Source organism: Budorcas taxicolor, chromosome 11 (assembly GCF_023091745.1).
Source record: "Budorcas taxicolor isolate Tak-1 chromosome 11, Takin1.1, whole genome shotgun sequence".
Taxonomy (NCBI): Eukaryota; Metazoa; Chordata; class Mammalia; order Artiodactyla; family Bovidae; genus Budorcas; species Budorcas taxicolor.
The window spans coordinates 65922523-65947223 of record NC_068920.1 but is presented as its reverse complement, the minus strand read 5'-3'; the positions used below and the strand labels follow the sequence as shown (position 1 = coordinate 65947223).

General features: G+C 45.9%; 1 protein-coding gene across 3 annotated transcripts in view; it reads left to right on the top strand.

Moving 5' to 3' along the window:
• Positions 1-24701, top strand: part of TBC1D8 (TBC1 domain family member 8) — a 138622-nt gene that overhangs the window by 37226 nt on the left and 76695 nt on the right. Inside the window, exon 2 of one of the 3 annotated variants that reach the window (XM_052647509.1) lies at positions 13272-13382. In XM_052647509.1, coding sequence (XP_052503469.1) covers positions 13272-13382 — 111 coding nt within the window. Of the gene's footprint in view, positions 1-13271; positions 13428-24701 lie in introns of those variants that run through there. The other 2 variants (XM_052647508.1, XM_052647510.1) reach the window with 2 other exon arrangements.

Sequence of the window (24701 nt, the reverse complement as noted above, 5' to 3'; positions counted from 1 at the left end):
TGAAACACTTATGTTCTGCCTTAGCCCCAGATAAGATTAGTGGAGTTCTGTAAGAGGATCCAGCAACTGTTGATAGCCTAATGAGGCTCTGAAAGGGAGTGACAGATGGCCGGCTTTGAACGATCGCATTACGAGATCAGAGTCCACAGTGAACAAAACTCCAGCTCCTCATGGCGTATGGGGGACAGTGTCCCCTAAACATGCTTAAGGAACCATGCCTTTGATCTCTTCTTGTTCCGAGGGTTCATTGAACAGATGCTGATTGAGGGGAGGCCGAAGGGCAGGTGCACCAGGTGTTGGAGCTGATGCAGGCTCCCTGGCCCTCCCTTTGTCTCCCCATAAAGAGGCACTTACAGTAAGAGGGGTTCTTGGGTTGTAAACATTCAATACTTAGTTATAGCAAATTAGGTATAATTTGATCCTGAAAAGAGTGTTTATGATCCAGGACAGAAAGCGTCTAAGTGAAAGTGAGAAGTAAGTAAGGCCTTTTTTGCGAAGGTTGTACGTGTTTTTGTAAAATATTTGTGCTGAATACCGACATGCAAAGCTTGACGTCTTTGGGTACATATGTTTGCAGCCTTCACTTCCAAGCTGGATGGAACCTACCGTGGCCTTACTGGCTGGAGTTTGTAAGCATAGACGATACTGGCATGTAGTAGGTGTTCAGTGAAAATGTGTTTTAAAAATTGCACAGGAGCGGCTGTATTGATAAGCCTGATGAAACAGGCAGGCTCATCCATTTTAAAGGAGTTTTACAGGCTCCCCAGGGGTGGGGGTTGAGGGTTGACTTTCCACGTGAGGAGCTGGAATCCACTGGGTATTGTCTTTTGCTTTGAACTTGAGCCGATGGAACTGTCTTGCCTGGCTGACCCTTTTGACTCTTCTATTGATTTCCATTTTGCCAAGGAGGCACTATTGCTTTGTCTTATTATTTATTTCTCTGTGCTCCTTGACTGCCTCCAAGCTCCACTTCCTGCCTTCAATGATGTACAAGGCCATTAAGCAAAAGTGTGGTTTGCAGGTTGGATTGTGGCTTTAACAGCCCCAGGGAGCTGGTGGGCAGCGGGCTGCACTTGTGATTGGATTCAGCTGGTAGACTGGTTTGTGCATCACCTAGGAGTCTTGCTCAGCAAGTTTACCAGCCTTTCTGCAACGGCCTCTGAGCACAAAAGGAGAGTTCTTTCTGTTTCATGTTCAGTCTTGTTTACCTTCCAAGCCTCACCATCCCTGGTGTGAGAGCTTAATAGTCTAAATTTGTGATTAGTTAAGAAAAAATGCCAGGAGCACAGACCAGGGGTTATTGTCATGTGGCAAGAGGTGAGATAAGCTGAATTTTTTTCTTTGTGCTTTTATGAATTTCCCCAGATTTCTACAACAACAAAAGTGTTCATTTTGTAATCAAGAAGATCAAAACCAAAAAACACGGGATAGCTTTAGGAGGACAAACTGAGACTGGGTCTTATTTTGGGGGGAAAGGTTTTTGGAAACGCTGTTCTTTGTAACTGGTTCCCTTCATGTGATTTTGGGAGTCCTGTTGGGCTTGTTAAACATGGGTCATCAAAAGTGATAAATTATTCTGTCTCAAATGGAAAGTCTCCGGACACAGTCTACAGGCTCCACATGTATCAGGCTATTAATATACTTGACCCAAGGCAGATAGTTTCTCCACAGATTAGAGAGATCAGGAACATTTTGCCATAGGATTTGGTTGTTTTGAAGTAGCAGAAACTGGCAAGTGAATACGGCTGCTGCTGTTAAATTTGATTGCAACACAGTCGTATGATGTAATTTTGTGATTTGTTTTTCTAGGCTTTAATGGACTAGGGATGGTCCAGTCTTCATGGGTTAGGGAATCTTCATGGATTAGGAATTATTAGGAGGGAAGGTTCGGGATTGAAATGGGTGACAGTGCCTTAAAAGAGGGGATTCTCCCATTTGCAACAACATGAGTAAACCTTGAGGACATTATGCTAAGTGATAACAGCCAGTCGCAGAAGGACTCAAGCCACACACTGTGTATGTGATGAATCTGAAATCGTCACACTCCGAGGAGGAAAGAGTGGGATGGTTGTTGCCAGGTCTTGAGGGAGGGGGAAACGAGCAGATATTACTCAAAGGGCACAAACTTTCAGTTATACAAGGTGAATAGGTCCTAGAGGCCTACCATACAGCATCAAATGCCTATAGTTAACAATCTGTATACTTAACCATTTGTCAAGAGGGTAGATCTTATGTTAAATGTTCTTACCCCATTATATGTATATACATATTAATATTGGGTTGGCCAGAAGGTTCGTTTGGGTTTTCCCATCACATCTTATGGAAAAAACCCCAGTGGAACCTTTTGGCTGACCCAGTAAAAGGCGGAGAGGGAACTCGTGTTGGACATGTTTGTGGCATAGATTATGGTGATGGTTTCCTGGGTGTACACTGGCCTCCCTGATGGCTCAGAGGTTAAAGCATCTGCCCTCAATGTGGGAGACCCGGGTCCAATCCCTGGGTCAGGAAGATCCCCTGGAGAAGGAAATGGCAACCCACTCCAGTATTCTTGCCTGGAGAATTCCATGGACAGAGGAGCCTGGCGGGCTACAGTCTATGGGGTCGCAAAGAGTCGGACACGACTGAGCGACTTCACTTTCACTTTTCACTTTCACACTTATCTTAAAAAAATTGTTGCATATGTTAATTATGTACAGCTTTCTGTATGTTAAAAAGGGTGACAGGTTTCTAGAAAGAGCCAAGCCGCATGGGAAGGGCAGATTAGCACACGGATGGACCCATCAGGCGGGTGAGTTATGGAGCAATGGGGTCCTATTTCATAGACTTTCACTTCAGAGTCAGTGTCCAGGGAAGAGTTCTGGATGCCCCTGGACTGTGTTGGTCTTGGCCGTGGAGGGGGGCAATAGGCCTTTCCTGGGCACCCCAGATGCCCTTGCGCCTGGTGTTTCACTTGACAACTGTATCAGATCTTAAAGCCAAGCTCTTTGTTGAGTTTATTATTATTATTATTAATTTATCCATTTGGCTGTGCTGGGTCTTAGTTGCGGCATGCAGGCTCTTTCGTTGTTGCATGTGGGGTCTAGTTTCCTGACTGGGGGTCGAATTCAGGCCCGCTGCATTGGAAGCAAGGGGTATTAGCACCTGGACCACCAGGGAAGTCCTACCTTTGCTGAGTCTTGGTTTTCCTTCTTTCCTGGTGTCTTTTGCCCTTTCATTTCATACCCTTGAATCATCCCTTTTCTAAAAGAACTTAATTCTAATCGCTGTGCATAACTGCCATGCTGAAAGAGCAGGTAATCGGATAGCCAGGTAGATGGACATGCTGGGAAGTTTTCAGAAGAGCATTTCATTGTGCCCACGGCAACACATGTCTGTAAGGCAGGGCAGTCCCTGTGTTGGAACTGGCGGTCATGGTGGTGTTTCAGAGCAGGATTCTTGCTGTCACGCATTTTGAGCATTACATCACCCTGCTTGGAGGTTCATGATGGCAGGATCCGTACATTAAGTTTGAGCCAAAGCAGACGGCTTGGTTCCCATCCAAGGATTATTTATGGAGTGGCTAGAAGAACATGTCAGGGTTCAGCAGGGTGGACATTTATGTTCAAATGTGTTTAGGATTTGTCAGTTGGGGGGTGGGGTTAGGAAAAGTTTCTATACTTACTTTAGGAAGCCAGCTGCAGAAATTTCTGACCTTTAACATTTTCATAGTTTAAGACAATTGTGGTATAAAACACGTAACATAAAATTGGCCATCTTAACTGTTGTTAAGTGTCCAGTTCAGTAGGTATTAAGTATATTCACATTAGATAGTCATCACTACTACCCAATGCCAGAGTTCTTTGCATCTTGGAAAGCTGAAAGCCTGTACCCAATAAAGAATTTTCACAGTTTTGGAGTGAAGACAAGAAAAAAAAAATTCTCCTTTTAATTCCAGCATGAACATGAGCAGGGCAGCCAGTCTGGCGTGGAGACTGCTGCAGCTGAACAGAGCCACTGTCTGGACACTCTGCTGTGTCCAGAGTGAGATGCCCGAGATGCCGGGGGTCCTTGGGTGGCCTGCCTCGCTCCCGTGTATTAGGGACATGGTGTGCAGGTGAGGGCCTGGTGGCTGCCTGCCCTGTTTTCAACAGCTGACTCTAGAATCCCTCCCTTGTGAGGGCCTCAAAGCCCTCCTCTCTGGACCGTCATGGTTACCCTGTGGCCTTGCCCATCGAGCTGCTGCATTCTCTGAAAATAGCACCGGCAGCTCCTGGGTTTAGTGGAAATGTGTGGACTCCTAAGGGAACCACACGAAAAGAGATATCAACTTCTATAAAATGCTTTGTAAAAAAGATTGAAATTGAGTAATTTGGGTTATGAATTTTACATCAAAGAGGGGAACGCTCAATATCCTCATGTTGAGAATGCAAATACCCCAACCTTCATCTTCCCTCTTTGACAGTCAGGAGAGAGCACTTTGGACTTCCCCGGTGGCTCAGCTGGTAAAGAATCTGCCTATAGTGCAGGAGACCCCGGTTTGATTCCTGGGTCAGGAAGGTCCCCTGGAGAAGGGGTAGGCTACCACTCCAGTATGCTTGGGCTTCCCTGGTGGCTCAGATGGTAAAAGAATCCACCTGCCATGTAAGAGACCTGGGTTTGATCCCTGAGTTGGGAAGTGTCCCTGGAGGAGGGCATGGCAACCCACTGTAGTATTTTTGCCTGGAGAATCCCCATGGACAGAGAAGCCTGGTGGGCTACCATCCATGGGGTGGCAAAGAGTTGGACATGACTGAGCGATTAAGCAAAGCAAAGCACAGCACAGCCCAGAAGAACTTCCTGTAATCCTTTATGGTTATTTGTCACTTTTCAAAACTAAGAGTTTTCCCCTTTATTCTGGTTCTTCATTTGCTTTCCCCACCCCAGTCTCCAAAACAGGGACAAACAGCCAAACCACACAGCCCTGACATGAAGACAGAGAGGTAGCCCAGATTGCTTTCCTGATGGGGGGTTAGGGTGCCGAGCTGGTGCCCCATAAATGTGCTGTGACCTTGAAGCTTGTCTGTTGGAGGCGTAGAAGTGTTTGTCATGAGGTTGCTTAGGGGCTCGGTTGTGGCATGTGGGATCTAGTTCCTCCACCAGGGATTGAACCCCAGCCCCCTGCCTTGGGAGCTTGGAGTCTTAGCCACTGGACTACCAGGGAAGTCCCCACCCCCCCTTTTTAAAGTAATTAATTAATTTATTTGACTGCATCTGATCATTGTCTTGTGCGGGATCTTTGGTTGCAGTGAAGAGTTTCTCTAGTTGTGGCTCGTGGGCTCAGTACTTGCAGTGGGCAGGCTTTGTTGCCGTGGGGCTTGTGGGATCTTAGTTCTCTGGCCTGGGATTGAACCCGAGTCCTCTGCTTTGGAAGGTGGATTCCTAATCACTGGACTACTAGGTAAGTCCCTCAGGTATACTGTTTCTAAGCCACTAGGAGGATCTGCTTTCATTAGTGCAGGAGGAGAAAAAAGGATGTTAGGCTTTTTGATTTTTTCTGACTTTCATTAAACTGCGTTTCGTGGGGGATGGGTATGGCTGTTTATCAAAATGGGTATATTGCACTCTGGTGCTCTTACAAGAGAAGGGCAGATATTGTATTAATTTCAGCCAAAGGGGCAGAGTGGAAATAAAGAGATTTAAAAAATATATGCACACATGCTTAGTAATTTCCAGTAAGGAAGTACCGACACCATTTTGTATCTGTTTTTGTATAACTGGGATAACACAGATGTCCTGAATGACCTATTGCAAAAGAATATTACTTACTATCAGTCAGTCAGATGTGAATGAACATGCTTGGGAAATTAAAGGTTAGACAAATATTTGTACTATATTATACATATGTAACGGAGAAGGCGGTGGCACCCTACTCCAGTACTCCTGCCTGGACAATCCCATGGACGGAGGAGCCTGGTGGGCTGCAGTCCGTGCGGTCGCTAAGAGTCAGACACGACTGAGTGACTTCACTTTGACTTTTCACTTTCATTCATTGGAGAAGGAAATGGCAACCCACTCCAGTGTTCTTGCCTGGAGAATCCCAGGGACGGGGGAGCCTGGTGGACTGCTGTCCGTAGGGTTGCACAGAGTCGGACACAACTGAGGCAACTTCGCAGTAGCAGCAGCAGCAGCTCTTCCTGCTAAGAGCACAGAACTTTGTCACTGCCGCCAGTGGTAAGCCTCCGGACCGCATAGAGGTTATCGAGCCAGGAGGCCATGGGAAGCCTTCTCCAAGCATCCTTTCTTTTTCCCAGGTCAGAGGCTGTGATTTCATCTTACACTTGGTTCCATCCACGTGCGTGGAATCCAGCCAGGAGGAAAGAATAGCAGCTTTCTCGCTTGGCGGCAAAATTTTCCTCCGTCCTTCTTTGGGCCCTAATTATAAAACTTGTCACTCAACAGCTATCTCAGCCTGAGTTGTTATTCTGATTGGTTAAAAATAGGAGTGTTGCGCTCACGGGACACCAGGAGGGTTTCCCTGGAGCTCCAGACGAGCATATGGAACTGCCTGGGAAACAGGAAACCCAGAAAACCCCCAAGCGCTGCCCTGCTTTTGTTGGGGGCAACTTGCTCTTCTCCATGGGAATTCTCCAGGCTACAATACAGGAGTGGGTTGCCATGCTCTCCTCTTAATGAGCCTAAGCCTAGCATTAGCTAGCATTAGCTAATATTGCTAACGGGCTTCCAGGTGGCTCAGTGGTAAGGAGTCTGCCTCCCATTGCAAGGAGATCCAGGGGATGTGGGTTCGATCCCTGGATCAGGCGGATCCCTTGGAGAAAGAAACAACAATCCTCTTCACTGTTCTCGCCTGGAGAATTCCGTGGACCGAGGAGTCTGGTGGGCTACAGTCCGTGGGGTCCCAAAGAGTCGGATATGACTCAGCACAAACGCACCTTTGAAGCAGGGCTGCCCAGCCTCTGGGATCTAATGCCTGATGATCTGAGGTGGAGCTGATGCAGCAACCGAACCCACACCTTGCACCCTCCCGTGGAAAACTGTCTTCCACAGAACCAGTCCCTGGTGCCAGAAAGGTCGGAGATCGCTGTCCTAAAAGACATCCATGGGCGTTATCTTCAGCTTCTTTATAAAAGGGCAGAGTAGTAGGACAGTGTACCCTGCCGTTAGGAGCCGTGCCTGGGCGTTCTTCTGAACGTTTGCTTTATTTATGTGTATAGGTGTACGTGTTTTTGTCTTGGATGCACTTGAAATTTGCAGACATATTACCATTAAAAAAAAATAACCTTGAAGGATTTCTTTGCCATGCTAACTTCACCTCTGTAAACAACAGAAATTGAAGGATGATTTTCTCTTCTTGAGTTCATTTCTCACTTTGGTTTTCCTCTCTCGCTGCCCTTCTCCCGGCTTTGCTTCTTCTCTGTGGTCTTGGCCTCTTGTCTCCTATTTCGTTTTTGTGCTTTGGTGGGCTCCACCCCAAGTGCTCTGGTTTACTCCCCTTCCCCACTCACCACTCTTGGAGATTCTTGCAGGAGCGTTTGCATTTGCACAGACAGAGAGGTCACCCCTGTACTTGTCTGCAGGTGGACACTGACTGGGTTGGCTCCCCATGTCCTTTTCTTTTTAAAAAATTAAAGCAATTTTTAATTGGGGGATAACTGCTTTACAATATTGTGTTGGTTTCTGCCATACATCAAGATGAGTCAGCCGTGGTGGTGTAGTCACTAAGTCGTGTCTGGCTCTTGCAACCCCATGGATTGTATATAGCCTGCCAGGCTCCTCTGTCCATGGAATTCTCCAGGCAAGAACACTGGAGTGGGTTGCCATTTCCTTTTCTAGGTATACATATGTCCCCTCCCTTTTGAACCTCCCTCCCACCTCCCACCTCTCTATGTCCTTTTCTTCTTAATAAACTTTATTTTTAGACTAGTTTTAGGTTTAGAGAAAAATTCAGAAGATAGTAGGTCGAGTTCTCATACACCCCCTGCCCCCCATGCAATATCTACTGTTACTGACATGTTAGTATGGTGTGTTTCGTTGCAGTTAAACAACTGATACTGATCAGTTACTGTGATCGGCAGAATAATGACTGGAACCTGGCATTAGGTCACATGGCAAAAGAGGGATAAGAGCATGGGTAGGATTTAGGTTGCTCATCAGTGGACCTTAAACTAGAGAGATTGTTCAGGCAGGCGCAGTGTTATCACAAGGGTTCTTAAAGCCAGAAGCGGGACTCTGAAAAGTGACCCAGGGAGATGGCAGCGTGGGGAACTTGTCCTGGTGTTTCTGGCTTTGAATATAGAGGAGGGGCCATGAGCCAAGTAAAGTGAGTGGCCTCTTAAAGCTGGAGAAGGCAGGCAAATGAATTCTCACCTAGAGCCCCTAGAAAGAAGACATCTATTGACACCTTGATTTCCGCTCAGATCAGCATTAGACCTCTGATGTACAGAACTGGAAGAGAGGAAGCTTTTTTTTTTTTGGATGTGGACCATATTTAAAGTCTTTACTGAATTTGTTACCGTATGGCTTCTGTTCTCTGTTTTGGTGTTTTGGCCATGAGACATGTGGGATCGTAGCTCCCGACCAGGGATCAAACCCACACCCCCTGCATTGCAACGCAAAGTCTTAGCCACTGGACTGCCAGGGAAGCTCCAATAAGTTTTTTTGTTTTAAGCTATTACGTGGTAACTCGGCGCAGAAGCAGTAGAAAACTAACATGATGATTTTTACCAAAGTCCATCTTTGCTTTAGTTTTTTTTTGTCTTTTTTCTGCCTGCAGATACATTTAGTTGTTATTTGGGTTGAAACAGCTTCTCACACTTCCCTTTGTTTTGACCTTGATGGTTTTGAGGAGTATATTGGTCAGACATTTTGTAGAATGTTCCTTAATTGGAATGTGTCTGAAGTTTTTCTCATGACTAGAATGGGGTTAAGGGTGTTTGGGAGGAGAAGTGGGGTAAAGTGCTATTCTTATTGCATCCTATCAGAGGATTATGACTGATATTGACCTTTATCACGTGGCCAAGGTATCGCTTGCCAAGTTCCTCCCACTAAACTGCCTCCACTTCCCGTACTGTGGGACTTTTTCTTTCTTTCTTTCTTTCTTTTTTTGAGCACTTGCTTACTTTTCAGCCACTACAAGGTGCTCCAGGATCATCTTATACACTTCCTGCTCCAGATCTAGAATCAGCCGTTTTCCCAGAGTCCCAGCTCCTTTTATTGGAGGTTGGTAGAAACCAAGACCTGGGTGCTGGGTGTGCTCCTGGCTTCTGGGTCCTTTCTGCTAACAGAACAAGAAAATCTGTGTACTGCCTTTGTGTATACACATGTCACTGTTTCTGTACGTAGCCATTTGTGTCTGTGGTAAACTAGACGCCATTCACACCTGTGTCTTTGACGCTAAGCACTGTGTTTTCACTTCATTGGGGCTGCAGTGGATCCTCATCGCTGCCCGTGGGCTTTCTCTAGTGGCGAGCAGGCCACTCTCTTCGCTGAAGTGTGTGGGCTTCTCATTGTGCTGGCTTCTCTTGTCTTGGAGCTCAGTCTCTCGGCGCATGGGCTTAGTTGCCTTGTAGCAGGTGGGATCTTGCCAGACCGAGGATCAATCCCGTGTCCCCTGCGTTGGCAGGTGGATTCTTAACCAGTGGACCACCAAGGAAGTCCTAATCACTGTGTTTCTTGCCTCTTTGCCTTGCTTCCCTGTAAACTCCCACTCCGGTTAGGAACCTGGCTGTCACCTGCCATCATCCTCTTTCTTGACTGTTGGTTTCTAGTATTCCAGAAATGGATCAGAATTGTTAAGAGTGGACTCTCAAAGCACATTTCTTTGACCTTTCCTCCTAAAGACTGTTCATTTCCACAGTTACTTAAGTCAAACCCTTTTTCTGTATACCCTTCACTCTCATTTCATACATTTGTAATACAATTAGATGTTTGTTTGTTTGGGTTTTTTTTTGGTCATATTCTGCATTCACTTGGGAACCCCCGGACCTCCCTAAATGATTTTTTTTTTTTCAAAATTTGCAAACATGAAAGTTCACTCTTTATGCTGGAAACATCTGTGGATTTTGACAAAGGCATAGTGTCATGTATATATAATTAGAGTATCATACAGAATAGTTTCACCACCCTAAAATTCCCCCACATTTGACTAATTCAGCCCTTTCTTGGTGATCACTGATTTTTCTACCCTTGCTGTATTTCCCTTTTTTTTTTTCCCCAGAATAATTAGAATCGTGCAGAATGTAGCCTTTTTAGGAGGGCTTTGCTCACTTAGCAATATGGATTTAAGGTCTCTCTTTCTTTTCAAGGCTTGGTAATTTGCTTCTTTTCATCACTGAAAATTATCTACCACAGTTTGATTATCTGTTCACCTGTTGAAGGACATCTTGGTTGTTTCCAATTTGGGACAGTTATGAATACAACTTCTATAAGTATTCATGTGAAGGTTTTTGTGTGGGTGTGAATTTTCAAAACAGTTGGATGAATACTTAAGAGTGTGATTGCCCTGTGGTGTAAGACTATGTTTAACTCGTCAAGAACAACCAGAGTGTCTTCCAAAGTGACCACCTTAAGCATTCCCATCAGCAATGAATAAGTTCCTGTTGCTGGCATCCTTGTCAGCAGTTGGTGTGTGATACATTTTGAGTTAATTTTTGAAAGGTATAAGATCTGTGTCTTAGGTTTGTATTCTTTCATATGGATGTCCAGTTGTTCCAGAACCATTTGTTGAAAAGACTATCCTTCGTTGAATTACTTTTGCTCCTTTGTCAAAAATCAGTTAATTGTACTTGTGGGATACATTTGTGAGGTTCTGATTCTATTCCACTGGCCCGTGTATTTTATTGCCCATACCACATTGCCTTGATTACTATAGCTTGGTATAGTAGTTAAGTCTTGAAATTATATCGCACGAGTCCTCCAGCTTCGTTCTTCTTCAGTGGTATTATCATTACTACTACTACTACCAGTAATAGGTCTTTGTCTTTTCAAGTAGACTTTCTAATCAGTTTATCAATATTTACAGAATGGCTTGCCAAGATTTTTGTTGTGTCGCCTTGAATCTATAAATCAGGTTGGGATGACTTGACATCTTAACAGCACGGAATCTTTCAGCCCAAGAACATGGAGTATGTTTCCATTTGTTTAGATCTTCTTTGAATCCTTCCATCAGAGTTTTGTAGTCTTTTGCACATAGATCCTGCGTGTATTTAGGTTTCTGCCTGATGAGAACATCTTTTGCTATCGTCAATGGTGTTTACATTCTTGTCAAATTCCAATTGTTCACTGCTGGTATTTGGTAAAGCACTTGTCATTTACCCCTCTGTCTGAGGGTTTTTTTTTTTTTTCCCCTTTTGGTTATTGATTCTTTGGGATTTCTCTGTAAATTCAAGCATGTCGTCTGTGAACAAAGGCAGTTTTGTCTCTTCCTTCCTGTTGATTCATCAGTTTCTTCAATAGATATAGGTGTATTCAAATGATTTAGCTCTCTTTGTGTGAGTTTTGATAACTTGTGTCTTTCAAGGAATTGGTGTATCTCATATGAATGATCAAATTTGTGAGTATAGAATTGTTCATACATTCCTTTATTATCCTTTTAATGTCTCGGGGAACAGTTCTAATATTGGTAATTTGTATCTTCTCCCCTTATTCCTTCCTTAGCCTAGCTAGAGGCTTGTCACTTTTATTGATCTTTTCAAAGAATCAGATTTTGGTTTTATTGATTTTTTTTTTTTTTGCTGTTGTTTTTCTATTTTGAATTATGTTGGGCTTTTTGGCTCAATTTTTATTATTTTCTTCTGCTTTCTTTAGGGTTATGTTTCTCTTCTTTCTGTGGTTTCCTAGAGGAGAAGCTTAGAGTATTCTAGGGTTAGAGCAGAACCCAGAAGTCCCCTCATCACTTTTTAACTGCTGCTCTTCCCACCTTCTTCCAGGTGAAGGGGCCAGGTTGGTTGTGTTGGCATAAAGCTTGCTGCCTATTGCCAAAGCTCCTGAGCCTTGAGTCTTTCCAACCAGAAAGACTTCTGCTGTGTGGTGTAGATATACAGGGGAGTAGTACTCAGTCATAAAAAGAATGCAGTGATGGCATTTTCACTAACATGGATGCACCTAGCGATGATCATGCTAAGTAAATCAGAGAAAGACAAATACTATAGCACTCATATGTAGAAGCTCAACTACGGCATGAGCGAGCATGTCTGTGAAATATGATGGAGAGCAGACTGGTGGTTGCCGAGGGGGAGGGTGGACCAGGGAGGGATGGACTGGGAGTTCGAGGCTAGCAGAAGCCAGCTGATATATATAGGATGGATAAACAACAAGGTCCTACTATATATGGTTAATCTGGACTATTTACAGTAGCCAAGACATGAAAGCAACCTAAGTGTCCATCAGTGGTTGAATGGATAAAGGAGACATGGTGCATATATACAGTGGAGTATTCCTCAGTCACCAGAAGATGAAATGATGTCATTTGCAGCATCCTGGAAGACCTCGAGATTACCATACTAAATGAAGTAAGTCAGAAAGAGAAAGAACGATCCTGTGGTGGCACTTACATGTGGAATCGAAAGTGGGATGCAAATGAACGTATCCTCAAAACAAACTCGCAGACATAGAGAGCAGACTTGTGGTTGCCGAGGGGAGTGGTGGGGGGTGGATTAGGAGTTTGGGGCTAGCAGACGGAAACTGTGTGTAGAACAGATAGGGCAGGAATAGAGACGTGGAGGAGGAGTGGAAACAGTGAGGGAAAGAGAGGGCGGGACCGACAGAGAGTAGCCTTGACATAACAGTGTCCATTACCATATGTAATAGATAGCTGCTGGAAAGTTGCTCTAAAACACAGGGATCTCAGCCTGGGCTCTGTGACAACCTAGAGGGGTGGGAAGGGGGCTGGGTTGGAGGGAGGGAGGCTCACGAGGTCGGGGACATATATATACTTATGGCTGATTCATGTTGTTGTACGGCAGAAACCAACACAACATTGTAAAGCAATTATTCTCCAATTAAAAATAAATAAATTTAAAAAATGGACAAAATCTTGCTGAATAGCACAGGGAACTGTATTCAGTATCTTGTGATAAACCATAATGGAAAAGAATATGAAAAAAAAGTGTATTTATGTATACCTGAATCACTTTGCTGTACAGAATAAATCAACACATTATAAACCAACTATACTTCAATAAAATTTAACAAAAAAAGGGGCTGCTGGTGCTCTGAGTTGCCGCCCCGCCTTCCCCGTGGGCTGCTGGCTGTCCGTCCCTGTGCTCACACGTGCGTTGTCCTCTTGTCTCTTGAAGGTCGCCTGGTGGGTGCCCTGGACGCGGTGCTGGACTCCAACGCCCGGGTTGCTCCGTTCCGAATTCTGCTCCAGGTGCCCGGCTCCCAGGTGTATTCTCCCATAGCATGTGGTGAGTTACTGAGCGGATCGGACGTTTACTGGGCCGTGGCCACGGGTGAGTTTCATCCCAGGTGGAGCATTCCCCACCTTGAGGTCTGAGCATGGGTATCTGCATGGTGGTGATGCTTTAAGGTAACTCGCCAAACCTCATCCGCTGTTGTGAGCTCTCTGTTCTTTCTCTCAACCAGCAGAAGCACGTAGTGGTTCCTAAGGCTGGGCAGTCAGGTTGGACAGACGGTCCAAGTGGTGTGTGGTTCCTGGAGGAACCCAGCTGTTTTTTTTTTCCGTCTTGTGTCTGACATAACACAGGCGCCCCGGGTGTGAGTGCACTCTGTGACCATGCCGGGGAAGTGCCCCGGGCTGGGTCTGTCTCAGGCCTGTCTTCATCCTTGTTCCACTGTACACTGAATCCGTGGACAGCGGGGCTCTGCGGGAGTTTAGAAATCACCTTCCCATCCTCTCCGAGTTTCAGCTCCTCGCACACGCACCGTTCCGGGCTCTGCCTGGACACTCAGGTCCTCTGGGAATCATGGCATCGTGAGAAGCCCCTTCTGTTAAGAAACAAACCTGAGATGTGTCTTTTTATTTACTTATTTTTTCAAACACCACAGAAACTTTATTCACACAATTCATGTGAGATTTCTGAACCTGTGCCAATGAGGCACGGCAAGCCCTCTTCTCTCAGGCTTGTTCAGTTCAGTCGCTCGGTCGTGTCCAACTCTCTGCGACCCCGTGAATCGCAGCACGCCAGGCCTCCCTGTCCATCACCAACTCCCTGACATGTAAATTAGCACAAACGCAAGTTGAACTTACACAGTGTTGACAGATAACTCCCAGTCCCTATTTCAGTATTACCGTCACGGGGATGCTCAAAGGGCTGTCGGTGAGATGTGTCTTTTTAATTACGCAGGTAATCTTCACACTTCAGAAATTAGAAAATGGGTAAGAAAGAAGGAGAAAGAAGTCATCTATAACCTCTTATCCAGGGTAATCACTCTCTGTCTACATGTGTTTCTACGCAGAGGCTTTCAGTTGTGTTTTGTTTTTTTTCTCTTAAAGAAGTGAAAACGTTAGTCACTTGGTCATGTCCTGCTCTTTGCAACACCATGGACTCCTCTGTCCATGGGATTCTTCAGGCAAGAATACTGAAGTGGGTTGCCATCCCCTTCTCCAGGGGATTTTCCTGACCGAGGGATTGAACCCTGATCTCCCACACTGGAGGCAGGTTCTTGACTGTGTGAGCCACCAGGGAATCCCACATTTTAGTAACTACTGTCAAATTTCAGTGTCACCTTACATTCTGTAATGACATCGGATTACTTTTTTTTTCCTGGAAAAAATACAGGAAAGGATAAAGAAGAAAATTGTCGTCTTATACCCACCGTTTATTACTAATGACTGTTAACATCTTGGAACATTTTTTTCCCAGCTTGTTTTGTTTGTTTGGACAAATCATTCTGTATTTGCATAAAGTGATAAAATGATGCATGCTCAATATAATCAATTAGCTCTGAAAAGTACAATGAAGAAAATATATCTTCTTCCCCCTTCTGCCCCCTACCATCATCCTAGCCAACCAGCCTCCAGTGGCACTGGCTGACAACTTTTTTTCCTTCCTTCCTTTTGTCTTATTGTATTTTTTGGCCATGCTGAGCTTGGTGCCCCAATCGGATTGCTCCCAGGACCTCGGCGGCGAAAGCTCTGAGTCCTAACCCCTGGACCACCAGGGAGTTCCCAGCACCACTTTCTAATGCATCGACACAAGCCAGGGAGAGTTGGGAAGAATGGTAGATGGTGCAGCTTGTCCGACAGTGCCAGTGGACGATAAAAATACTGTTTTCCTGTGGTCACGTGTGGATGTGAGAGTTGGACTGTGAAGAAAGCTGAGCGCCGAAGAACTGATGCTTTTGAACTGTGGTGTTGGAGAGTCCCTTGGACTGCAAGGAGATCCAACCAGTCCATTCTGAAGGAGATCAGCCCTGGGATTTCTTTGGAAGGAATGATGCTAAAGCTGAAACTCCAGTACTTTGGCCACCTCACGCGAAGAGTTGACTCATTGGAAAAGACTCTGATGCTGGGAGGGATTGGGGGCAGGAGGAGAAGGGGATGACAGAGGATGAGATGGCTGGATGGCATCATGGACTCGATGGACGTGAGTCTGAGTGAACTCCGGGAGTTGGTGATGGACAGGGAGGCCTGGCGTGCTGCGATTCATGGGGTCGCAAAGAGTCGGACACGACTGAGCGACTGAACTGAACTGAAAAGAAAGATGCTGAAGTGAAATGAAAAAACTGTTAAACTTCAAAGAAATATCCCTCAAACCCTGAGTGCCGGCTTTCTAAAAGGTTCACTGAAGGTCAAGGGGATAGATGTTTGAATGTGTGACAAGGTCAGAATTGTAGCTTTTGAAGACAGTGTTTCTACTTGGACAGTGTTCACCTCCTGAAGGACAAGGATGCTCTCGGCCTTCTCATCTGTCCCCTGCTGCCCCAGGCTCTCATTTTAAAAAGTTTTACTATTAATTGTACGCTGTGATTCTCGTTCTGTTCGGTAACTGTGTTCCTCAACGTTATTTGGCTCAGTTCTCTGTAAATCAATTCAGTGTTTCCATCAGGTATGGTTTTCCCAACATAGCATCTTTTATTTTGGCTTCTTAGTTGGCTATATTCCTGTTTTCTTTCGTTAATGATGTCTCACATGGTTGCAACGCCCTGGTTGGGTATGATGGGTTCTGACCAGTCTCTGGGGCTTGGTGGCCATCACTTTGGGGCCTTGCAGTATTTCAGTGGCGAGGGGAGAAACCTCAGGCTGGTCTGATGCACCCTACCTCCCACCCTGCTGCGTGGTGGGTGATGTGCTCTTCATGGGTATAACTGCTTTTTTTTTTAATCTCTGAGGTTTCGCAACATTAGTCACTTAAGTAACTCCCTTATAATCTGTTACTCCCTGGAGCACTTTGTGTTACATTTTCCTGAAACTCCATGAGCTCTTCCAGGACTTAAGATGGCTTTCTTAAATCATTTCAGGAAACTTTCTTAATATCATTCTGTGTATGTGTTACATTGTAAAAAAATGCATTTTATATTCCGTTGATTGGATTTCCCACTTCAAGGACACTTTATGTTGGACAGGTCTGTTTTTCATTTCTGCTTTTCCTTTTTTTGATGAAAAGAGATCTTTGATAAAAGACTTGACCGTACAGGAGCACTCCCCTTTCACAGTATTCCTTTTTACTTCTTACGTGCGTTATTGGTTATGCTGTTAGATTTCTTGGTTACAGCGCTAACGGGCAGAAAAAGCAATGTATATAAGGCAGTATTTCTTTTAGGTGCAGTAAGCGTGGGCTTCCTCAGTGACTCAGTGGTAAAGAATCTGCCTTCCAATGCAGGAGACCCACAGGAGACGTGGGTTTGATCCCTGGGTTGGGAAGATGCTCTGGAGGAGAGCGTGGCAACCCACTCCAGTATTCTTGTCTGAAATGTCCTGTGGACAGAGAAGCCTGGCGGCTACAGTCCATGGGGTCGCAGAGTCGGACTGAGCAACTGAGCACACACAGTTTAGTAGTGTTTTAGGAATACTGGGTTTTTCTTGATCTGCCCCTTTCAGCTGCATTCTGCATGCTGGTTGCATAGCCCTGTTTTCAGCAGTGTTTCTCAGACTCTGCTGCCTGTAACTGACCTACTAATTTTGTCGGCGTGTGGTTTTTTTTTAAAAAAATGAGTAATTTGGCCGTGTGGGGTCTTAGTTGTGGCACTCGGGATCTTCATTGCATCTCGCAGGATCTTCCATTGCGGTATTGCAGCACACAGGCTGGGTGGTTGCAGGAGGCAGGATCTTAGTTCTTCAACCAGGGGTCAAACCTGCATCCCCTGCTTTGCAAGGTGGATTCATAACCCCTGGACTACCAGGGAAGTCCCCATGTTCTCAGTGGTTTTGAAACTCAGTTCATTTTCCTAGGTCTCCAGTCTCCCATTTTGCCTCTGTAATCTCACCCTCTCACCTTTGAGCTCTTGCTTCATTGAACTCACGTTTCTGTTGCACTGTCTTGGGGCGTGAAGGCTTCGTGCTCATCTCCTCCTGCTCCTCTTCCTCCAGGACTTTGGGCGCCTCGTTCGCCTCTCTCCATCCCCTTGTGGTCAGCGGTTTGGCTTGGCTGCTGTGCTGTTTCTCCCCTTTCTTGCTCACACTAGGAAATGGTTCTCTCACACTGTGTAAGCATTAATACAGTGACCGTGGCATTTTGATGTGTATTTTGGGGACAGAGCAGGGGGTGCTGGTGTGCTGCTGGCCAGGATGAGGGGTGGGAGGGGCAAGACCCTGTCCTCTTCTCCCGATTCTCCCTGATTCCTCTCCTCTGCCCCAGGCAGGGAGGTGGTCTTGCCCTAGAATTTAGACTTTTGATGAGAATGTTTGGAGTTTTGTCTCCTGCTAGATGGACCTCTGGGGAGTCACCCGTGGGGGCACTTAGTGCACAAGCCTGCTTGGGCCCTGAGACCACATAGCCCTGCAGGTCCACAGGAGCCAGTCTGGGCTCCACAGTGACGCAGTGTCATGCTTGATGGTGACACAGTGTTCAGCCTTTGCCTGTAGCTAGATTTATTGTACTTTACTGTGCTCTGAAAATGTGGCATTTTTCACCAGTTAACAAGGCTGATCACATGGTTTCATTGTGGTGCTGGAGAAGACTCTTCAGAGTCCCTTGGCCAGCAAGGAGATAGAACCAGTCAATCCTAAAGGAAATCAGTCCTGAATATTCATTGGAAGGACTGGTGCTGCAGCTGAAGCTCTGATACTTTGGTCACTTAATGAGAAGAGCTGACTCAATGGAAAAGACCCTGATGCTGGGAAAGATTGAGGGCAGAAGGAGAAGGGGATGACAGAGAGTGAGATGGTTGGATGGCGTCACTGACTCAGTGGACATGTGTGCTAAGTTGCTTCAGTCGTGTCTGACTCTTTGTGACACTGTGGACCGTAGCCCGCCAGAATTCCCTGTCCATGGGGTCCTCCAGGCAAGAATACTGGAGTGAGTTGCCATTTCCTCCTCCAGGGGATCTTCCCAAACCAGGGATGGAGCCCACGTCTCTTATGTCTCCTGCGTTGGTAGGCATGCTCTTCACCCCTAGTGCCACCTGGGAAGCCCTGAGTTTGAGCAAAGTCTGGGAGGTAGTGAAGAACAGGGAAGCCTGGTATGCTGCAATCCATAGGGCTGCAAAGAGTTGGACACAACTGAGCGATTGAACAACGACTGTTGTGAAGGACAAATCAATCCGTGCCATTTTCCAACAGCATTTGTTCACTTTGTGTCTCTGTGTTACCTTTTGGTAACTCTGTCAGTATTTCAGATTTTTCCTTATTGTATTTTGTTACAGTGATCCGTCATCAGTGATCTTTGATGTGACTGTGATAAAAAGATTGCTGACTTGGTGAAGACTTGGATGGTGGTTAGTTTCGTAGCAATAAAGTATTTTTTAATCTAAGGCATGTACATTGTTTATTTAGATACAATGCTATTGCACACTTAATAGACTAAAGTGTAGTAGAAACATAACTTTTATAGGTACCGTAAAATAAAAAAATGCATGAGACTCCCTTTATTGCGATGTTTGCTTTATTGCAGTGGTCTGAACCCGGCCCACAGTATCTCTGGGGTGTGCCTGTAGTAAGGAATTATTGCATCCAATGCATATACGTTTATAAGGCCGTTTATATGTGTCTTCCCAAATTACCTGCTATAAAGATTGCAGCCGTTTACACTGGCTGCCTACCCTCTAGCAGTGTAGCTGTCCTGAGCACATTTAATTCCTGGAACATTCTTTCTCTTAAACCAAGATCTGCTTCCTTGAGCTGTAAAAAGAATAAAACAATGCCCTTCGCAGCAACACGGATGGGCCTAGAGATTATCATATTAAGTGAAGTCAGAGAAAGTCAAATACCGTATTGTATCACTTATATGTTGTTGGTCTTGTTCAGTCGCTAAGCTGTGTCCAACTTTTTGCAACACCATGCACTGTAGCCTGCCTGGCTCCCCTGTCCTTCAGTATCTCCCAGACTTTGCTCAGATTCATGTTCATTGAGTCCGTGTTGCTATCTAACCATCTCATCCCCTGCCATCCCCTTCTCTTTTTGCCTTCAATCTTTCCCAGCATCAGGGTCTTTTCCAATGAGTTGGCTTTTCACGTCAGGTGGCCTAAGTATTAGAGTTTCAGCATCAGTCCTTCCAGTGAATATTCAGGGTCGATTTCCTTTAGGATTGACTGGTTTGATCTCCTTGCTGGTCAAGGGATTTTCAAGAGTATTCCTTAACACCACAATTTGAAAGCATCAGTGTGAAATCTAAAAAAGTGGTACAAATGAACTTGTTTACAAAACAGACATAGACTCACAGACAAACTTACGATTACCAAAGGGGAAAGGGGGGTTAGATAAATTAGGAGTTTGGCATATTAACATATACACACTACTATATATAAAGTAAACAACAAGGACCTACTGTATAGTACAGGGAACTCTACTTAATACTCTGTGTAACCTATATGGGAAAAGAATCTGAAAAAGAATAAATACAAGCATATGTGTATAACTGACTCAGTTTGCAATACACTAGAAACTAACACAACATTTTCAGTCAACTATTTGTTGTTCAGTTGCTAAGTCATGTCCAAGTGTTTGCGACCCCATGGCCTGAGGCACACCAGACTCCCCTCGCTTCCACTATCTCCTGGGGTTAGCTGGAATTCATGTCCATTGTGTCAGTGATGCCATCCAACCATCTCACCTCTGTCGTCCCCTTCTTCTCCTGCCCTCAGTCTTTCCCAGCATCAGTCTTTTCCAATGAGTCAGCTTTTCGCATCAGATAGCCAAAGAATTGCAGCTTCAGCATCAGCATCAATCAACTGTACTCCAGTTAAAAAATGAATTTAGAAAGTCTGCTTCCTTTGGTTTCCACTTGACTGTGCGCTCGCCTTGGGCCTGACCTACGGCGAGTTAGAGAGGCGCCACCTTCGTCTGTCCTCTTGCCCACTGAAGGTCTGAGTAAGCAGCTGTTCGTTCGGGTGCCCTTTTCTCGGGTAAGGGAGGAGGCACTGGGGTGGAGATTTGTCTCGGGCCTGTGGTATTGATTTAGGTACTCAGGCCTCTTTCCGGGAGCCCCGTGGGCATCTTGTGCTGTGATATTGATTCACCGTGTTTAATATTTTATTGTGTCTTGAGCCCTGAGAAAGGCTCCCTGCCCAGGGTCTCTTGTCTCAGATGAAGCACAAACAAGAGCTGTAGGAAGGGCCTGGGCGGCTCTGGGAGGTGGCCAGAACAGGAAGTGTGGCCGGAGGGGGTGATTTATATCTGAACTTGCCTCTGGCTGCTCCCAGGGCAGTGCAGGGGGTGGGGGCTGATTCTTGAGGATAAGAATCTCTCTCTCTCTCTCTTTTTTTTTTTTAAAGCAGAGGCGGAAGAGCTGGGTAGGTGATTTTGTGGGTGAACGTGATTATCACTTGGCAGCAGAGATCTGTGGATGGTGCGGGAAGAGAGAGAAGTCCTGTTATTATTACTTTGTTAATGAATCCCAAGGCATTGTTGTTGTTTTGGATCCCAAGGCTCTACAATTACTATTGGTTTCAGCAGACCGAAGAGAAGGTACATTGTGAGGGTTGTTATGAGCCCTTTTGAGGGCGCTGGCAGAGACGTGTGCCCTGTCATTTGGATCAGAACTCAGATGTCCCCCTCCTGCCCAGAGAGGCCTCCCCAGGACCCTCTGCCAACTGCCTCCTCAGTTCCGGCTCCCTTGTCCCTGTAGCACTTGGCTCTACTAATGTTTCCCTTTTATCTAAGTGCTTGGTCCCTAATGAAAATAGTTTTCTCAGAGTGGTGCTCGCTACTGACTCTCAGTGCCCAGGGCAGAGTCTGGCGTGTGGGTGAATGGGGGGTCAAGTACGTAAGCGAAGGTCAAGGGCTCAGGATTCAAGACCCCTGTCCATAACGAGGGGAAGGGAGGTGGTGCGTGCCACCACTGATAAAGTGTCTCGGGTCCTTTCTGAGAAGCCAAGGCCAGGGATAGTCCAGGGCTATGCGGGGCCTGAGTCTGAGCTCTGTGGCTAGCCACCAGGACCACTGCACAGTAGAACTTGGAGCAAAAGGTCTTGCTTCCTGTCTTTTAAAAGAATTTTTGTTTATTGTGGTTAAATATAAAATTGATTAGCGTCAACACTGTTTTTTTTCTTTACCATTATGGTTTATCACAGGATACGCAATATAGTTCCCTGTGCTATATATAGTAGGACCTTGTAGTTTATCCACCCTATATATAATAGTTTGCATTAAGAGTTTGCATTAACTCTTAGTACAATAATTTGTAGATTCATCCATATTGCTGCAAATGGCATTATTTCATTCTCTTTTTTTGTGGGTGGCTGAATAGTATTGCATTGTATATATATGTATATTGTATGTACATACATTGTATGTATATGTATATCATCACATCTTTATCATTCGTGTGTTGATGGACACTGCGTTTGCCTCTGTATCTTGGCTATTGTGAATAGTCCAGCTTAGCCATTTTTAAAAAAAATAAATATTTGGCTGTACTGGGTCTTAGCTGTGGCATGGGGGATCTAGTTCCCTGCTGCTACCGCTAAGTCACTTCAGTGACTTCAGTCGTGTCCGACTCTGTGCGACCGCATAGACGCCGGCCTACCAGGCTCCTCCATCCATGGGATTTTCCAGGCAAGAGTACTGGAGTAGGGTGCCATTGCCTTCTCCGAGTTCCCTGACCAGGGATCAAACCTGGGATCACGGCACTGGGAGCGTGGAGTCTTAGCCACTGGACCACCAGGGAAGTCCCAGCTTAACCGTTTTTAAGTGGAAAGGTCAGAGCATTAAGCACACTCATTGCTGTGCTGCCACTGTTCATCTTGAGGAACTCCCCATTCCTTCATCCCCCTGGGCCCGGAAACAACCATTCTGTTTCCTGTCTCTAGGACTTTGATGACCTTAGGAGCTTCATGTAAGTGGACTTATGCGGTGTGTGTCCTCTTGTGTCTGGCTGACTTCACGAGCATAACGTCCTCAAGGTTCTTCCGTGTCAGAACCTGGAGACAAGTTAGGAAATAATCTGCAAATGATTTAGAAGTGCAGAATGGAAAAAGAGGTTCGTTCATGTCATGGTGTGTGTCGGAGTTTCCTTCCTTTCGAGGCTGAATACTGTGTGTCTGCTTTCTTTTTGAAATCAGATACACAGCGATCGGCGCGTGACTTGAAACCAAGCGCGTGGTGTGTAGAACCAGGAGAGGCAACTGCCAGGAGCCAGGTCCTAGGCAGAGACGGGAGGGAAGAGAAACCACAGGCAGAGGAGACTGGGGGGCAGGGTCCAGCCTGCAGGTAGGGGTCCGCCTCTGAGTTGATGCCTGGGCTGTGAAGAGCTTTTCAGGGCCCTGGAGGAGCAGGGCAGCGTTGCTTTCTCTCTGTGTCCGGTGGTCTGAGCCGTGCTTTGTCCTGCAATGAGTCCAGGCCACGCCAGGCTGTGAGGCACCGATGTATTATTCCATGTCCCTGCGGGTAGGGGCTTCTCAGAGCTATGACTGCGTTACGCACACATACATTTCATTTCTGACTGTGGCCCTACACATAGACTTAGTGGGTTTTGCCTGTTTTTAGGAAACGGAAGATATCCAGGAAAGACTCTGGGTGATGTGCCTGGACTATTGTAGGAGTTGAATGGATGGGGCAATAATTTGACTCCTTTTGATGTCAGTTCATTGAGATTGGGGGTGGGCTGTCTCTTCTGGTGACTAACAGAGGACTTGCTGTGCTTAGAGGCACCCAGGATGCTGTCCTGCCAGGAGCATTCAGGAGAAGCTCATCAAACCTTTGTCCAGGTGGCCTTTTTTTCTTTTTTTTAAATTGAGATATAGTCACTTTACAATGCTGTGTCATTTTCTGCTGTAGCACGAAGTGAATCAGCTGTATGTTCCCATAGACCCCCTTCCCTCTTGGACCCCCCTCCACCCCATCCCACCCCTCCTGGTCACCACAGAGCTCTGAGCTGAGCTCCTGGTGCTGCACAGCTGCTTCCCAAAAGTTATCTGTTTTACACATGGTGGTGTATGTGTGTCAGTCCTAAACTCCCAGTTCACCCCACCGTCGTGCCCACACACTCGTTCGCTGCACCTGCATCTCTGTTCCTGCCCTACACATAGCTTCATCTGTACTGATTTTCTAGATTCCACATATATGCAGTAATATATATCTGTTTTTCTCTGACTGACTGCGCTCTGTATAACAGACTCTAGGTCCATCCACGACTCTACAAACGACCCAATTTCATTCCTTTTTATGGCTGAGTACCACATCTTCTTTATCTAGTCATCAGTCGACGGACATTTCAGGTAGCCTTTTAATAATGCTCGTGTCCTTGTGGTCTGCGTGTGGACCGCAGAGTGCCTGGCTAGCGTTGTGACTGTTTATGACAGCGTCGGGCAATGTTTTCATGTTCTGTGTTCCCAGCAAGGTCTGGAAATGAAGGAGAGCAGGAAAACAGAAGAAAGCAGAGCCAAGCGGTAGCAGCTGAGAAAGGGGATGCTGTGACAGCGCCGCCCACCGTCGGAGTGTAGATTTCCCAGCAGATGGGGGTTGGGGGGATGGGGTCCCGTCTAGGGAGGCAGAGGTACCTTGCATCACGGGAGCAGATGTGTGTGTGTAGTTTGAGGAAAACTTGGTTAATATTTTAGGCTTGGAAAATTTAAAAACAAGCTGATTTTTGAAATTTTAAGGATCATTAAAGGAAGCTGTACAGCATGGAGGCATATACACTACCATATGTAAAATAGATAGCCAATAGAAATTTGCTGTGTGACGCAGGGAACTCAAACCAGGGCTCTGTAACAATCTAGAGGGGTGGGAAAGGGTGGGAAGTGGGAGGGAGGTTCAAGAGGGAGGGGACCTATGTACACCGATGCCTGATTCATGTCGATGTATGGCAGAAATCAAACTAGTATTGTAGAACAGCCATCCTTCAATTAAAAATAAATTTTAAAACAAGGAAGCTGTGACATGCTTTGTTAACAAATGGTGGGATGTGTTTTATAAAGAGTGAGAATGGCAAGTGTGATGCTTTCTGGTTTAAACAAAATCCCTTTCCCGAACGCTCCTCATTTGAGCCAAAATAATTAATCATTGGGCCTGGGGAGGGAAAATGCAGCATACGGGCTCCTCGTGACTTGCCGGGGCCATGTCTCATGTCAGGGGGACACCACACCCTCTGCCCCCACCCCCACCCTGCCCAGTGGCCCAGGTGCAGGCTCTTAACGGAACACTCCGTCCGTGTTCTTTCTGCCGT